General features: G+C 33.2%; 1 protein-coding gene across 2 annotated transcripts in view; it reads right to left on the bottom strand.

The window, feature by feature from the left end:
• Positions 1–19,463, bottom strand: part of LOC106129220 (RNA-binding protein Musashi homolog Rbp6) — an 87,112-nt gene that overhangs the window by 6,546 nt on the left and 61,103 nt on the right. The window contains exons 1-3 of one of the 2 annotated variants that reach the window (XM_060953332.1): positions 6,411–6,428; positions 3,430–3,581; positions 2,504–2,718 (exon numbers count right to left, since the gene is read on the bottom strand). In XM_060953332.1, coding sequence (XP_060809315.1) covers positions 2,504–2,718; positions 3,430–3,448 — 234 coding nt within the window. In that variant the 5' untranslated portion in view covers positions 3,449–3,581; positions 6,411–6,428. Of the gene's footprint in view, positions 1–2,503; positions 2,719–3,429; positions 3,582–6,410; positions 6,429–19,463 lie in introns of those variants that run through there. The other variant, XM_013327715.2, reaches the window with a different exon arrangement.

The following is a 19,463-nucleotide window of genomic DNA, read 5'->3' as shown; positions in this document are numbered from 1 at the left end:
CATACAAGCTATGTCGCCATTTACGACATCCATGGGAGAGATTTTGAGTGGTTTCATTCCAAAGTTCCAGAAACCACACGGTAAAAGAAATTACATTTACAAAATGGTCATATGTAAAATTATAGAATCACTATACAGCATACACAGGCTATATTAGCACAATTTTTTATTCAATCGAGCATCAAATACAGAACTACCCTCCTTGTGATCAAAAGCTACCATTTTTGAGCATGTCAATGTTACCTCAGTGAAAAAATACTATTTCTACCAAATCATTTAACTATCCGTAATGTTTAGCTATGTCTAAATTAGTAGATTTTTTTTTGCAATACGGTACTGGTTATAAATTTATATTGTAAGTAAATACGTCGTAGTTTTGGCATTTTTGTCAAAATGGCGGCTCAAGAAATTCGGTAATTAAAAAATAAACTGTCAAACATCCGCCGTCGATGACACAGAAATACACTGATTTACAAACGCCAGATGGACGAGATATTTATTTAGTCTATGACTTAATATTTAATGCTTATTATTTATATTGACTTATTATATTTCCAATTATAGTATAAAGATTTGCCGTGTGGTTCCCGGCACTATTACAAAAAAGAATAGGACCACTCCATCTCTTTCCCATGGATGTCGTAAAAGGCGACTAAGGGATAGGCTTATAAACTTAGGATTCCTCTTTTAGGCGATGGGCTAGCAACCTGTCACTATTTGAATCTCGGTTCTATCATTAAGCCAAATAGCTGAACGTGGCCATTCAGTCTTTTCAAGACTGTTGGCTCTGTCTACCCCGCAAGGGATATAGACGTGATCATATGTATGTATGTATGTATGTAGTATAAAGATTTATTTTAATTTTGGTATTAGTGTCCACGATTATGATATTAATGGAAGCTGCCATTTTGTTGCCGAAAAAAAATTAATACTGCAAGAGCTCTTGTATGCCAGGTTTGGTACAATTTTTCTATTCCTCCCAAATAAATACTGAAGAATGATTTACAAACACTAGCTATGTTTTTAGTCTTAGGGGAAATCTACATGTCTAATCTGTGAATACTTTTAAGATCAAAAATACTAAGGAAAAACCTCCTAAGATAGTAGAAATTCATCATGGCAACACTAAAAACTGGGAGATCTACCATAGATTAGAAGAATTAGATACGATTTCCAAATTTCAGTTCAGTTCTAATACCTAACTTTTTCTAGAATGTTAGTTATTCTAGCATGCCATATTTTTCTAGGATATAAATTTTATTAGTGTAGGTACCTAAATACTCTTCAACCATAGCCCAACTATTTGCGCGCGCAAAACTCGGCGAGTCAAAGACAAAATGGTTTCTAAAAAAAAAATATAATTGAAAACTAAGACATAATAGGCTGAGACTGAATAAAACAGAAATAATACTTGCATAATATACAATAACCATTGTAGAGAAATTAATTGAACAAAATTAAAAGATAATTGTTTAATCTATCATTTGCCTATTCACATAACGATTGTGAGGTCGAATCAATCGGAAAACATCGTAATATATATTTCATTTAATTAAGCATTCTAAGGTAAGTATGATGTCGCTATGATAAACTATTTTTAGTTTTACAGCAAGCAACAGAACATTTTCCTGTAAAAAAAATAATCACTAAAAAGATAGGGCGTAAAAGCCGCCAAACATAAATTTCGCCGCCATTTTGTCCAAGACCCATAGACAACGCAACGCATTCTACCTACTAGTTAACCTAACAACCGTAAGTCTATGGTACGGACTGACCCAATCGCGATATCCGGTCTTCAATACCTAAAAGCTGTCTTAAAAAAACATAAAACATATTTAATCAATTATTTTTAATGAGATTTCATAATTTAGGCTCAGGATTTAAAGAGATTTGATAGTTTCCTATAAATAAAAAAATCCTCATAAGATTCTTTTAAGAATAATATTTAATTTTGTTTAAAATAAAATAAGTAGAAATCCCGTTGCAGAGAAAACAACTTTTTTTTTATTCTGTGAATAAAAAAAGTTTAAAGATAATATGCTGTAAGATAGACATGTATTTAAAAAGAATAAAACAATAGTACACTTAAATAAGATGTATAAAAATTATATATATGTATATGATACATACAGAAATAAAAGTATTCCATAAAAACAGTAACGTTTTAACGAGAAAAATACATGTCTTTCTTTTTTTTAAATTACAAAGTGATAAGTTCATTTGTAAATAAAGTCATTTTGTCTCATTCTAAATTAATGTATATTCATTTTTATTTAAATTATTTTATTTTTATACCAATGTGCATTTAAACACAATTTAAAATTTTAATTAAAATTTTAAGTAAAATTTAAAGAAAACAATTAAATAAAGCTTTGTCTGAATTCCTCCTACTGAACCATAAATATTGTGTTTTGTACTGTAAAAATATACATTGAAATAACCTTTTGACTTTGTAATTAATTTCCAATATAAAATTACTACATTACACTCATAAAACCCTCACCTGAGTCACCGGATCCTTCATGATCAGCACATCGGTGACTGGACCAAACATCGCAAAGTACTCCCTAAGCTTCTCCGAGCTGGTCTGCCAACTGAGGCCTCCCACGAACAGCTTCGACGGTGACGGGGAGGTGGTTCCCGATGTGGTGGTGTTCGGTATACTGGTGACCGGGGTTGTTCGGCCCGACGATGGGGATGCCTCTGTGGGGTGGTAATCTGCTTCAATTAGTATGAATTGTTAAATTTTATTACTTATATGTAGGAACATATTTATATCCTTTTGGGGTAGACAGAGCCTAGATGAGATTTTAAAGCAAAGAATGCCATCTAAGACTAGTAATAGTAGATAAAAATAATCTTCCAAATAACAATTTTATTTATTGCTTAATGGAGAAAAAAAACATATTGATGTATTTTGCCACAGATATAGATAAGCTTCACAAGCAACACAGGCTTTTTTCATGAAATAATTACATGGTCAAATGCCCAAATTGGCTAGAAGTTATGACAGACACTTCAATAACTAACCATAAATATAAGGTTGCAAGTTTATTATTATATTTAGTTTATTACAGTGACAACAGGTAAACAATAGTAATAAATCTTTTAGGTACCCATACATCTTAAACCCTTAAAGGGTAGACAGAGCCTTTCTATATTTAGACCAATGCTTTAAATAGTAGTTAACCAATAACCAAAACCAAGCTCTAAACAGTTCAGATTCCAATTGGATTTTAATCATGTTGATAAGCTTTCTATTTTAATTCAAAGAATCTTTAAATTGTTCTAAAGAATAATTTACAAGATTAGGTATTCATTTCTGAAATTGAAAGAAATACAGCGCGGAAACTATTTTAACGTTACAAAAATCATTTTGCGCCATCAGGAATTGGAACAAACTTGTTCAATAAACAAAAAGTAACTTACTTATTTGTTGAACTGCCATCTGCTGCTGTTGATGGGCGGCTGCAGCGGCCGTAGCTGCCGCATGTGCAGCCGCCTGGGCCGTAAGTACGTGCGCCGTCAGCTCGCCACCCACCAGCCCGCCTTCCAAGACCTCCACGCCGCCAAGCGCCCCACTGGAATACAGCCCCATCATGGTCACAACCAACAAACGACTAAACCGATCACAAATTACACAACGCGACCAAAACCGTCGCGAATTTCAGCTTTCACCCGATTGACGCTTGAGCGGGAAACTATCAAAACAAAACACAATCGCTTTTTTGTTTTCTTTCCGCGGCCATTGCCGGCCAGTTTGCTTCAAACGTAAAATATGAATGACTAGAACAGATTAACATTACATTTCTACTAAGGCGTACATTCTGGGGGTATAATAATAATTTAATTCATTTTTGTTGTCTTCAGACATTTTGTTTCCATTTAAAATAAATTTTATTCAAATGCCGGTTGAAGAAAAACAAACGGCAATAATTTTGACAGATAAAATAGAAAAAGTTTTTTGACAGTGACAGCTCGAGTACCGTCTGCAATTTCCGCAAATTCGACAATAGAATAGACTGGGCACTAGAACGTAAATTGGCACGCTTCGTGATTTTATTTTTTTAAATAATTTTACATTAAGAAAAAGCATATGTTTTTATTTTATTCAGGTCAGGTCGCTGAGGTCGCTATACCCACCGTCTAAAGATGACCGGCCGTGAGTTTGCATTAATATTTATGTTAAAATGCTTTAAAAATTCAACGCACACACACACCTTGTACTCGTTGTATTTTTTCTAAATTATCCCAAAGTTGCATTTCGCATTGCATCACTGATTTAGTAAGTACCTATGCCAAAAAGCCAACTTTGTGTAGTGAATTTAAAACCAATTTACTTATAAATTATTTTGTTAATTTTATATATTAATTTAATTAAAAATTAATTAATATAATTAAAATATAAATCTAATTTTTTATTGTTTCGTTTGAGAAAACTATGAGATTATTTTAAATATATTTGAGGGCTGGCAACCTATTAATATATTTTTGAATCATTTCAACCTGCATTCAGCTTGCTTATCATCGTTTAAGACACCTGTGACATTTGCTTGTGTCTATCTCGTAAAGAAAAACAGACGTGACATTAATTACATTTTATGCTTAAACGTGTACCGTCAGTTACAATTTCACAATTTAGTAATTACGAAATAACGAACAAACATAGATTATTCAATTATTTTTCCTTCGTTTGTTAAACTTGTATAAGTACCTACTTAAACATAAAAATATATATCCCCATGCCACATTAAATATTTTCTTTCATTGCCTTGCGTCATATCAAGTAACATTACAGCCGATACGAAACAATAAACAACGTTCTTCTCTTTAGAATCGACAGCAACCGAGCCGACCCCTTTTATTTACTATCGCTGTTCGCGGCAGGTTCCATTATACTCATACAAATGGGGTGTCATGATGGCTCACAATACAATAACCGCGAACAATGCGTTTAGTTTGTTTATAAATTCTTTCGTTTCTGCGATTGATATAACAATATCAGATAGTCCTGATACCTACAATTATCATGTATTTGTACATTACGGGATAGACAGAGCCAAAAGTATCGAAAGTGCTTAAAGGTTTGGTTGCCCATAGCTCAAAAGAAAAATGGAAAGATTGGCTTTTATAATATGCATTGGAATTGGGAGATAAACATCTGGTCTCATAACCATGTATCTTCTTCGCTACTTCTTCCCATGATAGCGAAGTCCGCGTAAAGGCTATTATTTTATAAAAACTACTGAGAAAGAATGACAAGCCACAGTTTATGAGAAATAGGTATATAAAGTCAAGCAGTTCCTGGTACTTAATATAACAACATGAATACAGTTACTCGGAATTGCAAAGCTGCTCACTCAGACACGTTTACGATAAGATTATAGTACTTATAGCAAATGCGGGTATAGTTCACGATTTAGGTCATTGTTAAGAGCTAGCGTAACTTATAACCATAGCGACACCAACGTTAGTAAAACGGCAGAAAACGATTTCTTCCGCATCAAATTGATTGTTTTAAAACACTGTTTAGATCAGTAATTTTAGATTTGATAAATTAGGTTTAATTGAAATAATTAATGTCAAACTATAGTGGGATGCTAATCAACGACTTTCTGATAAAGGTCAGGTCAAGAATAACCTTAATAAACGAAACGCTTCGATAGTTCATTTTTAGTTCGACTGGCTAAGGTCAAAGAGAGAATAATTGGGGATATCTCTTGGATAGGCATGACACCTCGTAAATCTTCATCTTCATCGTGACTTACAAATGCTTTATCCAATATTGAGTAAAAAATTTAAAGCTTGCATGTTTAAATTGATGAATGTAGTTAGTGATGAAACGAAGTAATCAGGGACATGGAACGGGTAAATATTTGAAGAGTGGATAGGCAGACAGTGAAACGTGAGCAGAGATGGTTACTGCTAAGGTCACCATAGCTCGGAACATGACCTACATGATTCCCAGCATGTCATTTGTAGCTCCGGATAGAAAAAATTGCAAAGAATTCATTTTCATCACAGTTTTAAATTTACGTATCTTGATCAAATTAAGGACGTCCTGGTAAAGGGTCAGGTCAAAAGTACCCGAAACCGCCGAGCTTGTATGAAGAGAGTTATGAATGTGGAGTGTCAAACCAAGTGTCAAACAACATAAACCTAATAATTTTGCTCTCGGTTATTTTTAAGTTTACATGGCTAATTAGAAAGTTTATAACGTGAACATACACTGAATTCTAAACTTCAAAACCAGCAGCAAGGTATGCTCTTATATTTAAAACATATAATCACTGCACTTTCACTTTAATTTGATCAAGAAATTTGTTGAGGAAGAATAACCGAAGTTTTTTGAATTTACTTTTATTATTTTAAGAATATATTAACCAATTAGAGAATATTAAAAGGCGTACCTACATCACAAATCGAAACGTATGACATCTAAACAAAATCAGCTGTCAAATATTGTCAGTCAGGCACGTCAGTTAATTAATTTAATTAATTTTGACACTATTGTAATTTGAGACATTGACATATTGATCTATTAAAATAGACATTGACATAACAAAAACTTAAACCAAGAAAAGATTGTATACAGCCTAGTTCGAACTTTCTTACATTATGAATAAAGGTACGGCAAAAACAGCCTCTGAGAACCGTAAGACGGAACTTAGATGCAAGAAATGTTTGAAATCAATAATAAACAAAGATTATTTGACATGCTATATCTGCAATTTTCGGTATCATTTGGACTGTATGAGTATATCTTTAAAAAGGTTTTACCTAATGACTAAGCAACATAAAAATAATTGGAAATGTAATCTATGTTTGACATCATCACAAAGTACAACTCCTACACATAATTTAAGCATAAATATTGAGACACAAAATTCATTTCAATCATTATCTGACGACGAACCATTTGAAAATATTTTGACATCACCTATAAATGATAACAGAATGAATAATAGCTGTCCTAATTTAAATATTAATTTAGAGGAAAAACTAGAAGAATTAGAGAGGAAATATAAAATTCTAGAAGAAAAACTACAAATATCAGAAAATGAAATAGAAAATCTTTCATTGGAAAATACCGAATTAAAACATAAACTTGCAAAGCATGAAGCAAAAACTAAAATTCTCACAAATATATGTAGTTCGAGTTCAAAAAAAAATATTACATTACGTAGAAATACAAAGAATATGAAATGCACAGAACTAGAATTTTTAGACGAAACAATATCAAATAATTTTTCTACAAAAAGAGAATCAACACCAAAGGAAAAACAAACAAAAAATACTAACGCAACATCTATCAGGAATAATGAAAATGAAGAGCCAACAAACGAAATGTCTAATTCAAAAATATATGTAGTCGGCGATGAACAAGTAAAGGGTCTTACTGAAGAAATAATAAAATCGCGCCTAGGAAAATGGAATGACAATTATAAGGTTCGAGGTGTAGTCAAGCCATTCGCGTCGAGTGTACATATTTTAAATAGTTGTAACGAGTTAAGAGATTCTGTAACAAAAGATGATATATTAGTTTTGTCTCTTGGTTCTCACGACAAAAATCCATATAATGTTTTAGCGAACTTATCTAATATTTTATACAAATTTAAAGACTGTAAAATATTTGTACTAAGTATACAATTCAATAATAATTTAAATGTTGGTAAACTTAATTATAAATTACAACTTATAATGAAAAACTACAATAATTGTACTTTTATAGATTTATATCATCTTTTGACATTTTATAATTTTAAATCTCATATTCCATTAAATAGGTTAATAAGTTTTAAGTTGAATATTGAAATTGATGCAATTAGATACGAAAAAGACTTTACTCAGAACTATCTAAAAATGAGAAATTCGACTATACGTAATTTTAATAACACAGTTATTAAAAAAGTGGACTCGGAAAAAAAAAATAAAAACTCAATTTTATATTATTTTCCAGTAGTAAACAAATCTAAATCTGAATCGTCTGATCCATCATTAAGTTCACAAACAATGCAACAAACGAAATGTTTTCGCCCCTAAATTAACAAGCAAATTTTCGATATTACACCAAAATATACAAGGATTATTATCAAAAACAGACATCATTGAAATAACTTTAACAGAGCTTGATACTCAACCAGATGTTCTTTGTTTCTCGGAAATCTTCGTAAAATGTGGGGATGAAAAAAATATTATCCTATCTCAATATGAGTTGGCAGCCTATTATACAAGACGTAGTAATAGGGGAGGGACTTGCATAATGGTGAAAAAAGGTATAGCCTATTCAAAAATTGACTTGGGTCAAATGGGATTTGATTTTCATTTTGAATTATGTGCTATATCTATCCCAAAACATGGTCTGATAGTTGTTTGTGTATACAGATCATCAACGGCTACAAAGAAACGGCACTTTGACTGTTTTTTTGAGAAACTTGAGATAGTACTGCATACATATCTACGTAAGTTTGGGAAACAAAAAATTATTATCACAGGAGATATAAATATAAATATTCTTAAAGATAATAATATTTCTACACAATATGGGAACTTATTAAAAAATTATAACCTAGAACATCTTATAAATGTACCTACTAGGGATAAAGCATGCTTAGACCACATGATAAGCAATATTCAAAACGCATCAGGGTCAATCTTACCTCTTTGTTTATCTGATCACAACACAGCACAATTAATAGAATTCGATGTTAAATCAAAAAACATTACTCCAAAATTTACCTTTGTTTTTAAAAGATGTTATTCGGATGAAAATATAAAAAAGTTCAAAGACTATTTTACAAGCATTTCATACCAAGAAATTTACAATGAAACTGATGCTAACAATGCATTCAACAAATTTTACGAATGGTTTTGCTTACTATACAAACTATGTTTTCCTGTAATTAAAATGAAAATAAGCTCTAAATTGAAACAAAATTGGATATCACCAGGTATCAAAAGTAGTTGCAAAAAAGCTAGATATTTAAGACTTATGTACTATAAAAATAAGAAAAAAAAAGACAAAATAATGTATAAACAATACACAAAATTATTAAAAAAATGTATTTTCAAAGCAAAAAGAATATTAAATACAAAATATATAATGAAAAGTAAAAAAAATAATGTATGTCGAGCCACTTGGAAAGTTATTAAAAATGAGATACAAACTTCCATAAACTACGCTCACTTGACAAATAAAATGGAATGTAATAAACAAATTATAGATAACCCTGAATTAATCGCCAATAAATTTAATGAACATTTTATTAATTTACCTAGTAATACAATCAATAATAATAAAAATAATAAGCACCTACCCAATTCTATATACAATTCTATTTATTTATCTCCTATAGATGACTATGACATTAAAAAGATAATTACATCACTAAATGACACAAGCTCGGAGGGGTATGATGACATATGTACAAAAGTGATTAAAGCATGCAAAGAAGAAATCTGTGGAGTATTAGCATACCTCATAAATCTGTCATTGAAAACTGGCACTTTCCCCGAAAAGCTAAAATTATCCATAATAAAACCGTTACATAAAAAAGGCAACAAAAGTGACTTTAATAATTACCGGCCCATTACATTTATATCAATTTTTTCAAAAATTTATGAAAAAGTTTTACACGAAAAGCTAACTTCCTTTTTTAATAAGTACAATATATTGAATGCCAGTCAGTATGGATTTCAAAAAACGAAATCGACTACACTGGCTGCATTTGACATAGTAAATTCCATCTTGAGAAGTATGAATAATAAAAAGTGTACAACCGTACTCTTCTTTGATATGTCGAAAGCATTTGACCTAGTCTCGCATCCATTACTTCTGGAAAAATTAGAGCGTTACGGTATTAGAGGCAATGCATTTAAATGGATAAAATCATACCTCAATAATAGGAAGCAAAGTGTAGAAATAATAACATTAGAAAAAAACAAATTTTGCAAAAAATATAGATCTTCCTATAAAGAAAACACATTCGGTGTTCCACAAGGAAGTGTTCTTGGGCCATTACTGTTTTTGGTTTATATAAATGACTTGCCAAATATCACCGCGCATAAAAGTATATTGTTTGCTGATGATATTTCAGTAATTGTCACAACCCCTAATAATCCAAATAATAACTCGGTTACTAATCCCAATAATAATTTAAATATTCATCGAGCAGAAATCGATAAGACTTTAAATGTGATAATTGACTGGCTTATAAATAATAATTTAGTAATCAATATTGACAAGACATATTATATAAATTTTAATAATTTGACTGATCTAAATATAAAACACGACGGAAAAAAATTGAATAGGGTAAAAAATGGACAATTTCTAGGTATAAGTATTGACGAAAATTTAGATTGGAAAAAACAGGTTGAAAATGTTTGCAATAAAATCAACAGATTCTCTTTTGCATTATACAAACTTGCCAGAACTGCGACCACAGATGCAGCTGTCATAGCTTACCATGCCTATGTGGAGTCCGTCCTGCGCTATGGTCTTGTGATATGGGGAAATAGTATGAAGTTTCAACAAGCATTTATTGTGCAAAAAAAATGCATCCGAGCCATTTATGGAGTCGCACCAGACGTATCATGTAAGCCTCTCTTTAAATTATTAAACATTCTTCCACTTCCTTGTCTGTACGTATTTGAAATTGGCAAATTTGTAAAACTTAATTACAAATTGTTCAAAAAGGCTGAAGAGGTATACCCAAGAAGCACAAGAAATGTACATAGACTAGTGTTAGATGTAATACCGAAAAGCGAAAGATTTAAAAGGAACTGTTACTTTATGTGCATATCCATATTTAATAAAATACCGGAAGACATAAAGTGTTTGAATTATAATTTATTCAAAAAGAAATTGTTTTGCTGGCTTATTGAAAATTCTTTTTATACAGTCCATGAATTTCTCAATTTTAGATAAAAATTGAATTTTTTTATAATTATTTTGTTTTCTTGAAATCAAATATTGACAAATATGAAGTAATTTATTTATTTTTTTTAATTTTAATTTATTGTAACAAATTGACATTTTATTTTCATCATTTTATTAAGAATTAATTAATTGAATTAAGTGACTTGTGTATAATTTTATAATATTTGCATGCTATAATTCATGGCTGACCAGGAGGAAATATGTTTTGTTTTATACCTTTTGTAAACCCTAGTCAAAAGCAAATAAATATTCTATTCTATTCTATTCTATTCTATTCGAAGCGAAAGAAGTATGCAGAGATCGTGGCAAGTGGAAAGAGGTAGTCTCTGCCTACCCCTCCGGGAAAGAGGCGTGATTTTATGTATGTATGTATGTATGTTTTAAATTTACTGGTAAAATTGGGTTGATAAAAAATGACTCTTTTATAATTAAAACCTTCATCCTACCACTTAAAAACTAAAGTTCTTAAAGTTGCGCATTTCATCCACCCTATTAAGTGACTATGATTCTTTCTACTGTTAATTTCACCCTTTGTTTCCCACCCTTATACAAACATGTCTGTCTCTGTCTAGCCGGCTGGGTTTATTACTTTCATCTCTTTTGTACATAAGGGTGTGACCTCTCGCCGCTTCGTATTCGCCGCGCGGTTACAGCTCTCAAATATTTGACTTTGTCAAACGACGTTTGTCGACTTTATTGAATATTCCAATAACGTTGAGCTTTGTCCCAGCTTTATTTACACACGCTTGCGCTGGCAGAAATCTTTTATTCTCTCGATCTAATCGATTGTAGCTCTAATTCGATCGTCGATGTTTCAAAGTTTTCTATCTTCTTCGTACTTAAAATTTCTAGTCAAGATTTATGTTTCGGATACACTCCGAAACTATTGAACTGATTTGAATCAAATTCAGGTATATGTGTCTGTATGTTTGTAACACAATAACTCTTGATTCGATAATTTGATTTTGACGAATTTTACAAATTTATAGTTCGTTAAGCTTATAAATAGATTTGATGAGCTTTAAATATAAAAGCTAGCAAAGTTTTTTCAGGTTTCCAGATTCTTATTTCGCAAATTTCTAAATCTTCGTAATACTTTTCTCAACTAAACAAATTGCTTAGATAACCGAAGCACCTGGTACAAACTCTGGAAACGGGATTTACATGGAAATTAAAAGTATTATCATATCATGTTTGAATATAATCTTACTTCAGGCAACTCGTAATTGATGTCCAAGCATTATAAATACATTTTTCTTGAGATACCACCCCTCCCAACTATAAATCAAGCCGCGCGCAATTTATCTTAACGTAAGTAGAAAAATCTGGCTCTATTCATCCTCTGACCCATTTTCTGTTTGATGGCAGCACTGGGCAATTTCAGCCATATTGTAATACAAATAATCTTTTTCCTTGTGATCTCATCTCTGACCACATTTTGCACATACATAGTTAACTCTTACAAGGTAAAGATACAATAGTTATAAGAATTGAAAGCTACATTTAGATGGGCTTAATATAGTGAGAAATCCCAATTTTCTATTGAGAAATTTACGAAACCAGTGTTCTACAATTAAGAAAACCGCAATCCAATTTAGGAGCCGCTTATTTACGACACAATTAGACTTTACACCTAGATACTGAACAAACAAAGTTGGTTTGAAAATTTACAATACAAAAATCAAGTCTTTGTATCTATTATCCCTTACTGGGTAAACAGAGCTAGAGACTTAATTTGGCTGAATGGCTTAGTGACAAAAATCAGACATATTGATAGGTGGCTGGCCCATCACTTAGTCAAAAGGAACCGTTTCTTCGATTAACTTCAGAAAGTATGTAAGTACGACCTGCAGAAAGTAACTGTTAACCACCGACTGTCAAAAAGATAAGTAAATTGACAGTTGCAAACTAGAAACCATTTACATTTTTTTCTCATGGAATTAGAAAATGAACTAAAAAGAATCAATGACTTGCCATAAAACTTTTTGTCAAGTCAGCCAATAGTGACAGGACATTGGCCTCCGTCCGGTCCGTAAAAACGTCACTTAGCCACTTACATGAATCGGCGGGATTAAACCGTAATGGATAGTCCGCCCGGTCGGGATTACTGCATAGATTGAAACATATGGAGAGTTATCGCAAGATCACGCACTTCACATTTATGTATAAAAAACCAAGTGTCCCAAGTATTTTCTACTTACTTAACATCAACGAGGCAGAATAAGGAATAAAAATCGTCTTTTGAATAGAATTTTGGGCACAATTTACTTTAAATGGGGTGTTTTTGCAAAGCACCACATGTTCTCACCCACCTGTACGTAAGAACCTGTATGCCTTTGATAGTGCTATTTTGTTCTATGATTCAGTCCTCACAAGTGTGATCTTCCAGATTCAACATGGTAAGAAGAAGATTTTCAATAAAACAATCCCGAGAAGAGATATATTGAATACTAGCCACGCAAATTGCATGGCTAAGTCCCAAGCAAGGTCTAATTATATCTATGTCTATGAAGTACTGTAAGATTAGGAAATCATGTAATCTAACAGTCGACAGGGACACGACACGAGTAATGGTCTCCGGTCACCGTAGTAACCTTTAGCTGATTAAGTTAGCTTCAACGCAGACACTGTGGAATGGTACCAACCATGTGATGTATAACAGTCGAAAAATAAAGTAAATTTAATGTGATGTTTTAAATACCAGGTACCTGGTATACCTATCAGTGTGCTCATACTAGGCTGGTAGCAAAATATCTTGGTGTGTGTCAGTTAAATCTCTTCCCGTGCATGTTGTAAATGTCAGTCAAGGTTAATGAACTTGGGATATCAAACTGTCACTATTTGAATCTAAATTTTATTATGAAGCCATACAGCTGAACGTGGTCCTTTGGTCTCTTCCAAGAGCTTCGTCTGTAAGAGATGAAGTGATTCTATTTATGATAGTTTAAAAATTTGTGCAAATTTCAACTGGGCAAGAAATTAACCACAAATATTTCTTAACCCCTTTATTTATCGTAATAATAGAAACCTCACAATACCGTTACACAATCACTTTCCTCACTGAGCCGACCGTTAAATCGATCATCGACATCGAGGGTCAATCAGTGGAGCAGAAAAGTAAATCTTAACAATTTGTCATTGCACCATAGCTTAGTTGAAATAAGAAGACATAATTCAATGAAATTTAATAAATAAGTATATGCAGGGCACATCACATAGATTGGGCTAGCCCCAGAAGTAATATCAAAGCCAATGAAAAAAAAGTTCGATTTCCGACATGACTTGACCGGCGCCTGAATATGGAACCTTTTGGATTAAAAGCGAGACTTCGCCATCTGCACCAAACCGGCCATCATTTTACGGGGTAAAGACGTGGGGCTTTCTCATTTACGGGGTAATTATAGAAGTATCCTAGATAAGGTAATATATTTTAATGAAGTGAGTTTAAGATCTCAGTCAAACTTTTGTTCAGTCATTCTTTTGATGGAACGTCATAATTTTGAAATTGCTACAGCTGGCACGTTATATTTCTTTTTCTTCACTGTTAAATAGACATGGAAAGAGCTTATCCTTCTAAAAATTTGATAGCAGAGAGTCTTCTTCTTCCTCCTGGCTGTAGTCGTGATTACATCGTCACCACCCTGGTGAGGAGCCCGGGTGCGCCTTTGAATATAGACCCTAGAATGGGTGTCAGGTTTTTATACGACTCCCATCTGACCCACGCAACAATGCACGGGAACCTAATCCCACACTGGATGAATGGATATATCCTGCTTTCTTAGTGGATCGCATGGTTACACATCCGGAGTTCTGAATGTGTGTTATTTCTCGAATTCCTCACGATGTTTTACCTCACAGTAAGAGCATCGGTTATAAAGCAGAGAGTATTCTTACGCAACTCAGTTCACTCCGAAAGATATCTAAGTCGTGCTTTTAAGAAAAGACCGCAATCTTAGTAAAAGCCCACTTGGAACATAAAGGCAACAATGCTCTGTCTCTAAAAGCTCTGTGATGATATGTGAACTTTACATGTAAGACGTTGTTAGTATATAATAACGTATTTATCCCTTACGTGGCAGGAAAGGAAACAGTCTCGAAAAGACTGAAAGGCCACGTTCAGCTGTATGGCACAATGATGAAATTGAGAGTCAAATAGTGACAGGGGCTAACCCATCGCCTCAAAGATAATACAATAGATGTAACATTCTTCATTCCCGTTTTAAAAGTGAAATTTAATAGCGAAAGAGTTGTCAATAAAATATAGAACATGAAATAGCTATTTTGTTCTGTCCAGATTGTCTAAGAAATTGTACCGATGAATTCGCTTCAAATAATCTGCAGCTTTTAATCTACCGGTATTCATTAATCTTGCTCGTAAAACCCGCTCCGATCATCATAAAGAAGGTATTAACACAGTTGCCATGGGCGGGCTTTGCACTGAGGGGTAAGGCCTAGGGTATAATATCATACAATATTGTCTATGGTTAAAACGTGCCTTAATCAAATTAAGGATGTCCTGGCAAAAGATGAGGTCAAGAATATCCGAAACAGCTGAGCTTGCATGAAGAGAGTTAAGAATGTGGATGAAGCGGAAGAAATGTGTAGAGATCGTGGCAAGTTGAAATATGTATGTAGTTTCTGCCTACCGCTTTGCAGAAAAGGCGACATTTTATGTACCAAACATACATCTCGTCTAAGCTATGAAAATTTGGTCAAAAAATTTATACACGTTTATAAAAAAATAGTTTTATAGAAATAATTATTCTAAAACAACACCTTTTATAATGCCTATCCAATACGTTAAGTTTGAAATAGTTTTAAAAGTTTGTGCAAATACAAAAAAATACACAGAATGCGCGTGAAAAACTAAATATAAATGTTCTTTTTGTTGAACAATTTTCATTTCGCTGAGAGGGTGTATGTTCGCTTCACAGTTGCCATTCCGCCTGAAACAGGTCGAAAGAGCTCTTGACTGGGACTCGCGTGCTATTAGCGGTAGGTATTCGCTTTTGAGGTGAATGCACTGTGCCGGGAATCGCATCATCATTATGCAATAGTGAACGTAGTACAGAAGTCAAGATGCAAGATAATGAATTAAATTTTTTTTACTGTCGAAAATCGATAGTTGATTGGGGGTGTTTCATTGAGGGTATGGGGGTGAGGGTGAGGGTTTGTAGAGCGCGTGCGCGGGGTTGCGGGGCGCGCCGAGCAGCCACGCTTCCTCACACGCTCTCCGACGCCCGCCGCCGCCACCTCGCGCGCTTCGGTCATATTGTCCTGTCACAGCAGTATAGTTCTAACCTACTGCTGCGTCTGGACAAGCCGGCCGATCCGTCGCACTGTCATCGCAACGGCTGGAATCATCGCATCATTTCTATTGGTAACGGTGTCGTGTGCTTCTTTTGCAGGTCCGAACAGGGAGCGGCCGAATAAGACTATAAAACTTACCAGCTAGTGTTATAGTGTGTGCAAGTGTAGTCTAAATGCACAAGTGTTTCAAAAGAAGTGTAATCTACGGTCGGAAACGATTGTAAGATAGTTTTAATCGTGAAATTTACAGCTCAAGGGTGCATTTATCGAGCGAGTCAGCACGCATGCGCGCGCCATCGCTGCATCTCATGGCGCGGCCATTTTCTCATGGGTGGATTCGCGTAGAAATCCTTTAAATTAGTTATCCCCGATGCCAATTACTTTGAGATTTTTAGCTCTTATTTAATTACCGTTAATTATTAATAGATCATATTTGACAATTTCCGTTTTATTTAGCAAGGATCTTAAACGATATATTTTAGTATCATCACTTTTCAATAACTTGATTCTTATATTGCTTTTTTTTTATTTATTAACTAATTTAACATGAATTTTATCAATCGTGACGTGCGGATGGGAAACAATCGTAGAAGTTTAGTTCACGTGCAGCCACTCCCTAAATAAGGAGTGGCATATTGCCTAGTCTAGACAGAATTACTCATGTGAATTATTTTATGGTCTTATTTAGTCTGCATTCATTTCCAGGGTAGTATGTGGATCTGTAATTTAGTATTTTCATGCCTTGATTTAGTATGTAGCTTCACGTAGCATAGACTATTTGTTCTTTTTGCACATATGTATTATTTTTGTAATGTCGATTATCTATTTAAATGTAATAATCAACAAATTCTTAGTACACATATACAGATACACACAAATTCTAAACATGATAATTTTATAAATCTAAAGAAAAACGAAACGTTTTTTTTTAATGGGCAATAGAGATAATTTGTGTTGTATTGTATAATTCTTTTATTCATACTATTTTTTTATAATTCAGAGTGTATATATATATATATAGAATTACTTTACAGTTAAACCAATGAAATAAATATTTTTATTTCTTAATTAATGATTGAGATGATATAATCAAAAAAAAAAGGTTTTCGCAATCTTAATAAATCTCAGTCATAGCAATTTACATTCTACGTTCATCCGAGTATTTTTACTCTATGTTCAGAATCAGAACAAGCGCGGCAAAATTTTACACAAGAGAGACGGGCACAGGCAGCTATCTAGCTCTATAGCCCTCTGGCCGGGGTCATGACCTTTGGGCGGGGTAGCTCGATCGAATTCTTGGATTCTGATTTTGAATTTAGTTTATGGGTTACTATTTTTGAACACGACGACTCACACACAATTATAGCGATTAGTTTTGTACGATTTCTTTAGCTTCACTTTTATATAAAGTTTGATTCAACCATCGATAACCCCTTTTTTCCCCTTGCCTACATCCAGCATTGGAAAACAATCTGAAGAAGAATTTCCGGAATTTACCGGATTCAAGATTGGAAGGAAATTCGAAGAAGAAGGAAAGAAGCCAAGCACAGCTCACACACGGTCGGTTTGGTATCACCATAAAATATTTTTTTATTCATATTTGATGGTGGTACCAAACCCTCTGTGTGGGTGTTTTCATCAAGTTACATCTAGTTCCAGCGAGGCGAAAATGTGTCACTTATATTTTATTGTATCTTTAAATTCATATTTGTAACTTTATATCAATCTTCTTCTTCAATCTATTTGATTTGCCCCATACTAAATATATAATATTCCTATTAATTTTATTCATACAAATACATAATCAAGTCTATATCCCTCGCGGGGTAGGCAGAGCCAATTATTTTAATTTATATACGTACTTGTTAGACTTTATTTCAATTCTATCTTAAAACTTTATAGTCATAGAACTTTGCCTACCTCGTAAAGGGATAAAGATGTGATTTATATGTGGTGTATTCGTATTCGTAAGTTTTCAAATTTTTCGTATACTATTTGAATCATTAACCAGTGAATGTGACGTTACAGAATAGGTACAAAATAATTGAATAATGTTAGTCAATATGGCGCCATTTTAGATTATTTTTTTTATCTGACTAAGACAGAAGAATGTTACATACATATTACTATGTTAATTTAATAATATATAGTCTGATTCTTTGATGATTTTATATTTTAAATAAACTATTTTGAACGTTTTGTTTTTTTTTACTAGAAGGTAATACATTTACATAGGTACCTATAATATTAAAGCGCTTGGTAGCCACCAAGTGGAAATAGCAATGTTCAAAGGCGGACCACAGGCTCAAAATTAATATGGCGGAAGGTGCAACTGGAAACACGCAAATAGAAAGAGAGAGGAAATAATGAACGGACACAGACTCTGGTTGGAGTAGAGACAGAAAAACATTTTTTGTATGTATGTTTGCGTAATATTGTGTAGTGATAAAGAAATAAAGTAAAGGAAGAAAAAATGTGTATTTGATACATTATAAAATATATTAAACAGACACATTAACCTATAAAAACTTTTGTACCAAATTGCCCCCCACTTCCTTAGCATTTTTCGTGGTCGATAACTCTCGCTATCTGTGCTCTCGGTACCTGTCTAGAAATGTTTTCATGGAAACTTTGAAACTCGTTGGATATCAAAATCGTTGCAGTAGATTTCAAGATATTAATAAAAATGTAAAAAAATATGTATATGAAGCTAGGTAGTACGATGTCGTTACTAGATTAATAGGTAGACTAGAAATTGTAACACCGAATTAATCATATTATAATTATTGACTTGCTTTCGCGTGGGGTTGCGGTTCTGCTGGAATTTTGAATAATAAGTATTTTTTTCCGAAATTCCGTATAGAAATTACATTATTATATAGGTACAAACAAATAAATATTACAAGGACATTGGTGTCTGTGGTGGAACAGTCCGGTTTCTGAATAATAAGTGTGTGTGTGCAAAAAAAGAAAACATTGCGAAGAAACTTTCCAATTTAGGGTTAAGTTCCTCTGCCTTTACGGAGATCAGACGGTAGTCGCTTCGTGTAAAACCTACTAAAACAAGCTCGTACCTATTTACCCTTTACACCTGCCACAGATTATTGTAATCTGTGACACCGGCGTTCTTTCGTGAGTTTGACGGCCTCTGCGGCGCAGCGGTATTGCGCATGTCTGTGTCACCGGAGATCCCGGGTTCGAATCCCGGCCA

The sequence above is a fragment of the Amyelois transitella genome, chromosome 31 (genome assembly GCF_032362555.1).
Source record: "Amyelois transitella isolate CPQ chromosome 31, ilAmyTran1.1, whole genome shotgun sequence".
NCBI classification, from domain to species: domain Eukaryota; kingdom Metazoa; phylum Arthropoda; class Insecta; order Lepidoptera; family Pyralidae; genus Amyelois; species Amyelois transitella.
The sequence above is the reverse complement of the archived record's forward strand: the minus strand, read 5'-3'. Positions and strand labels throughout refer to the sequence as shown.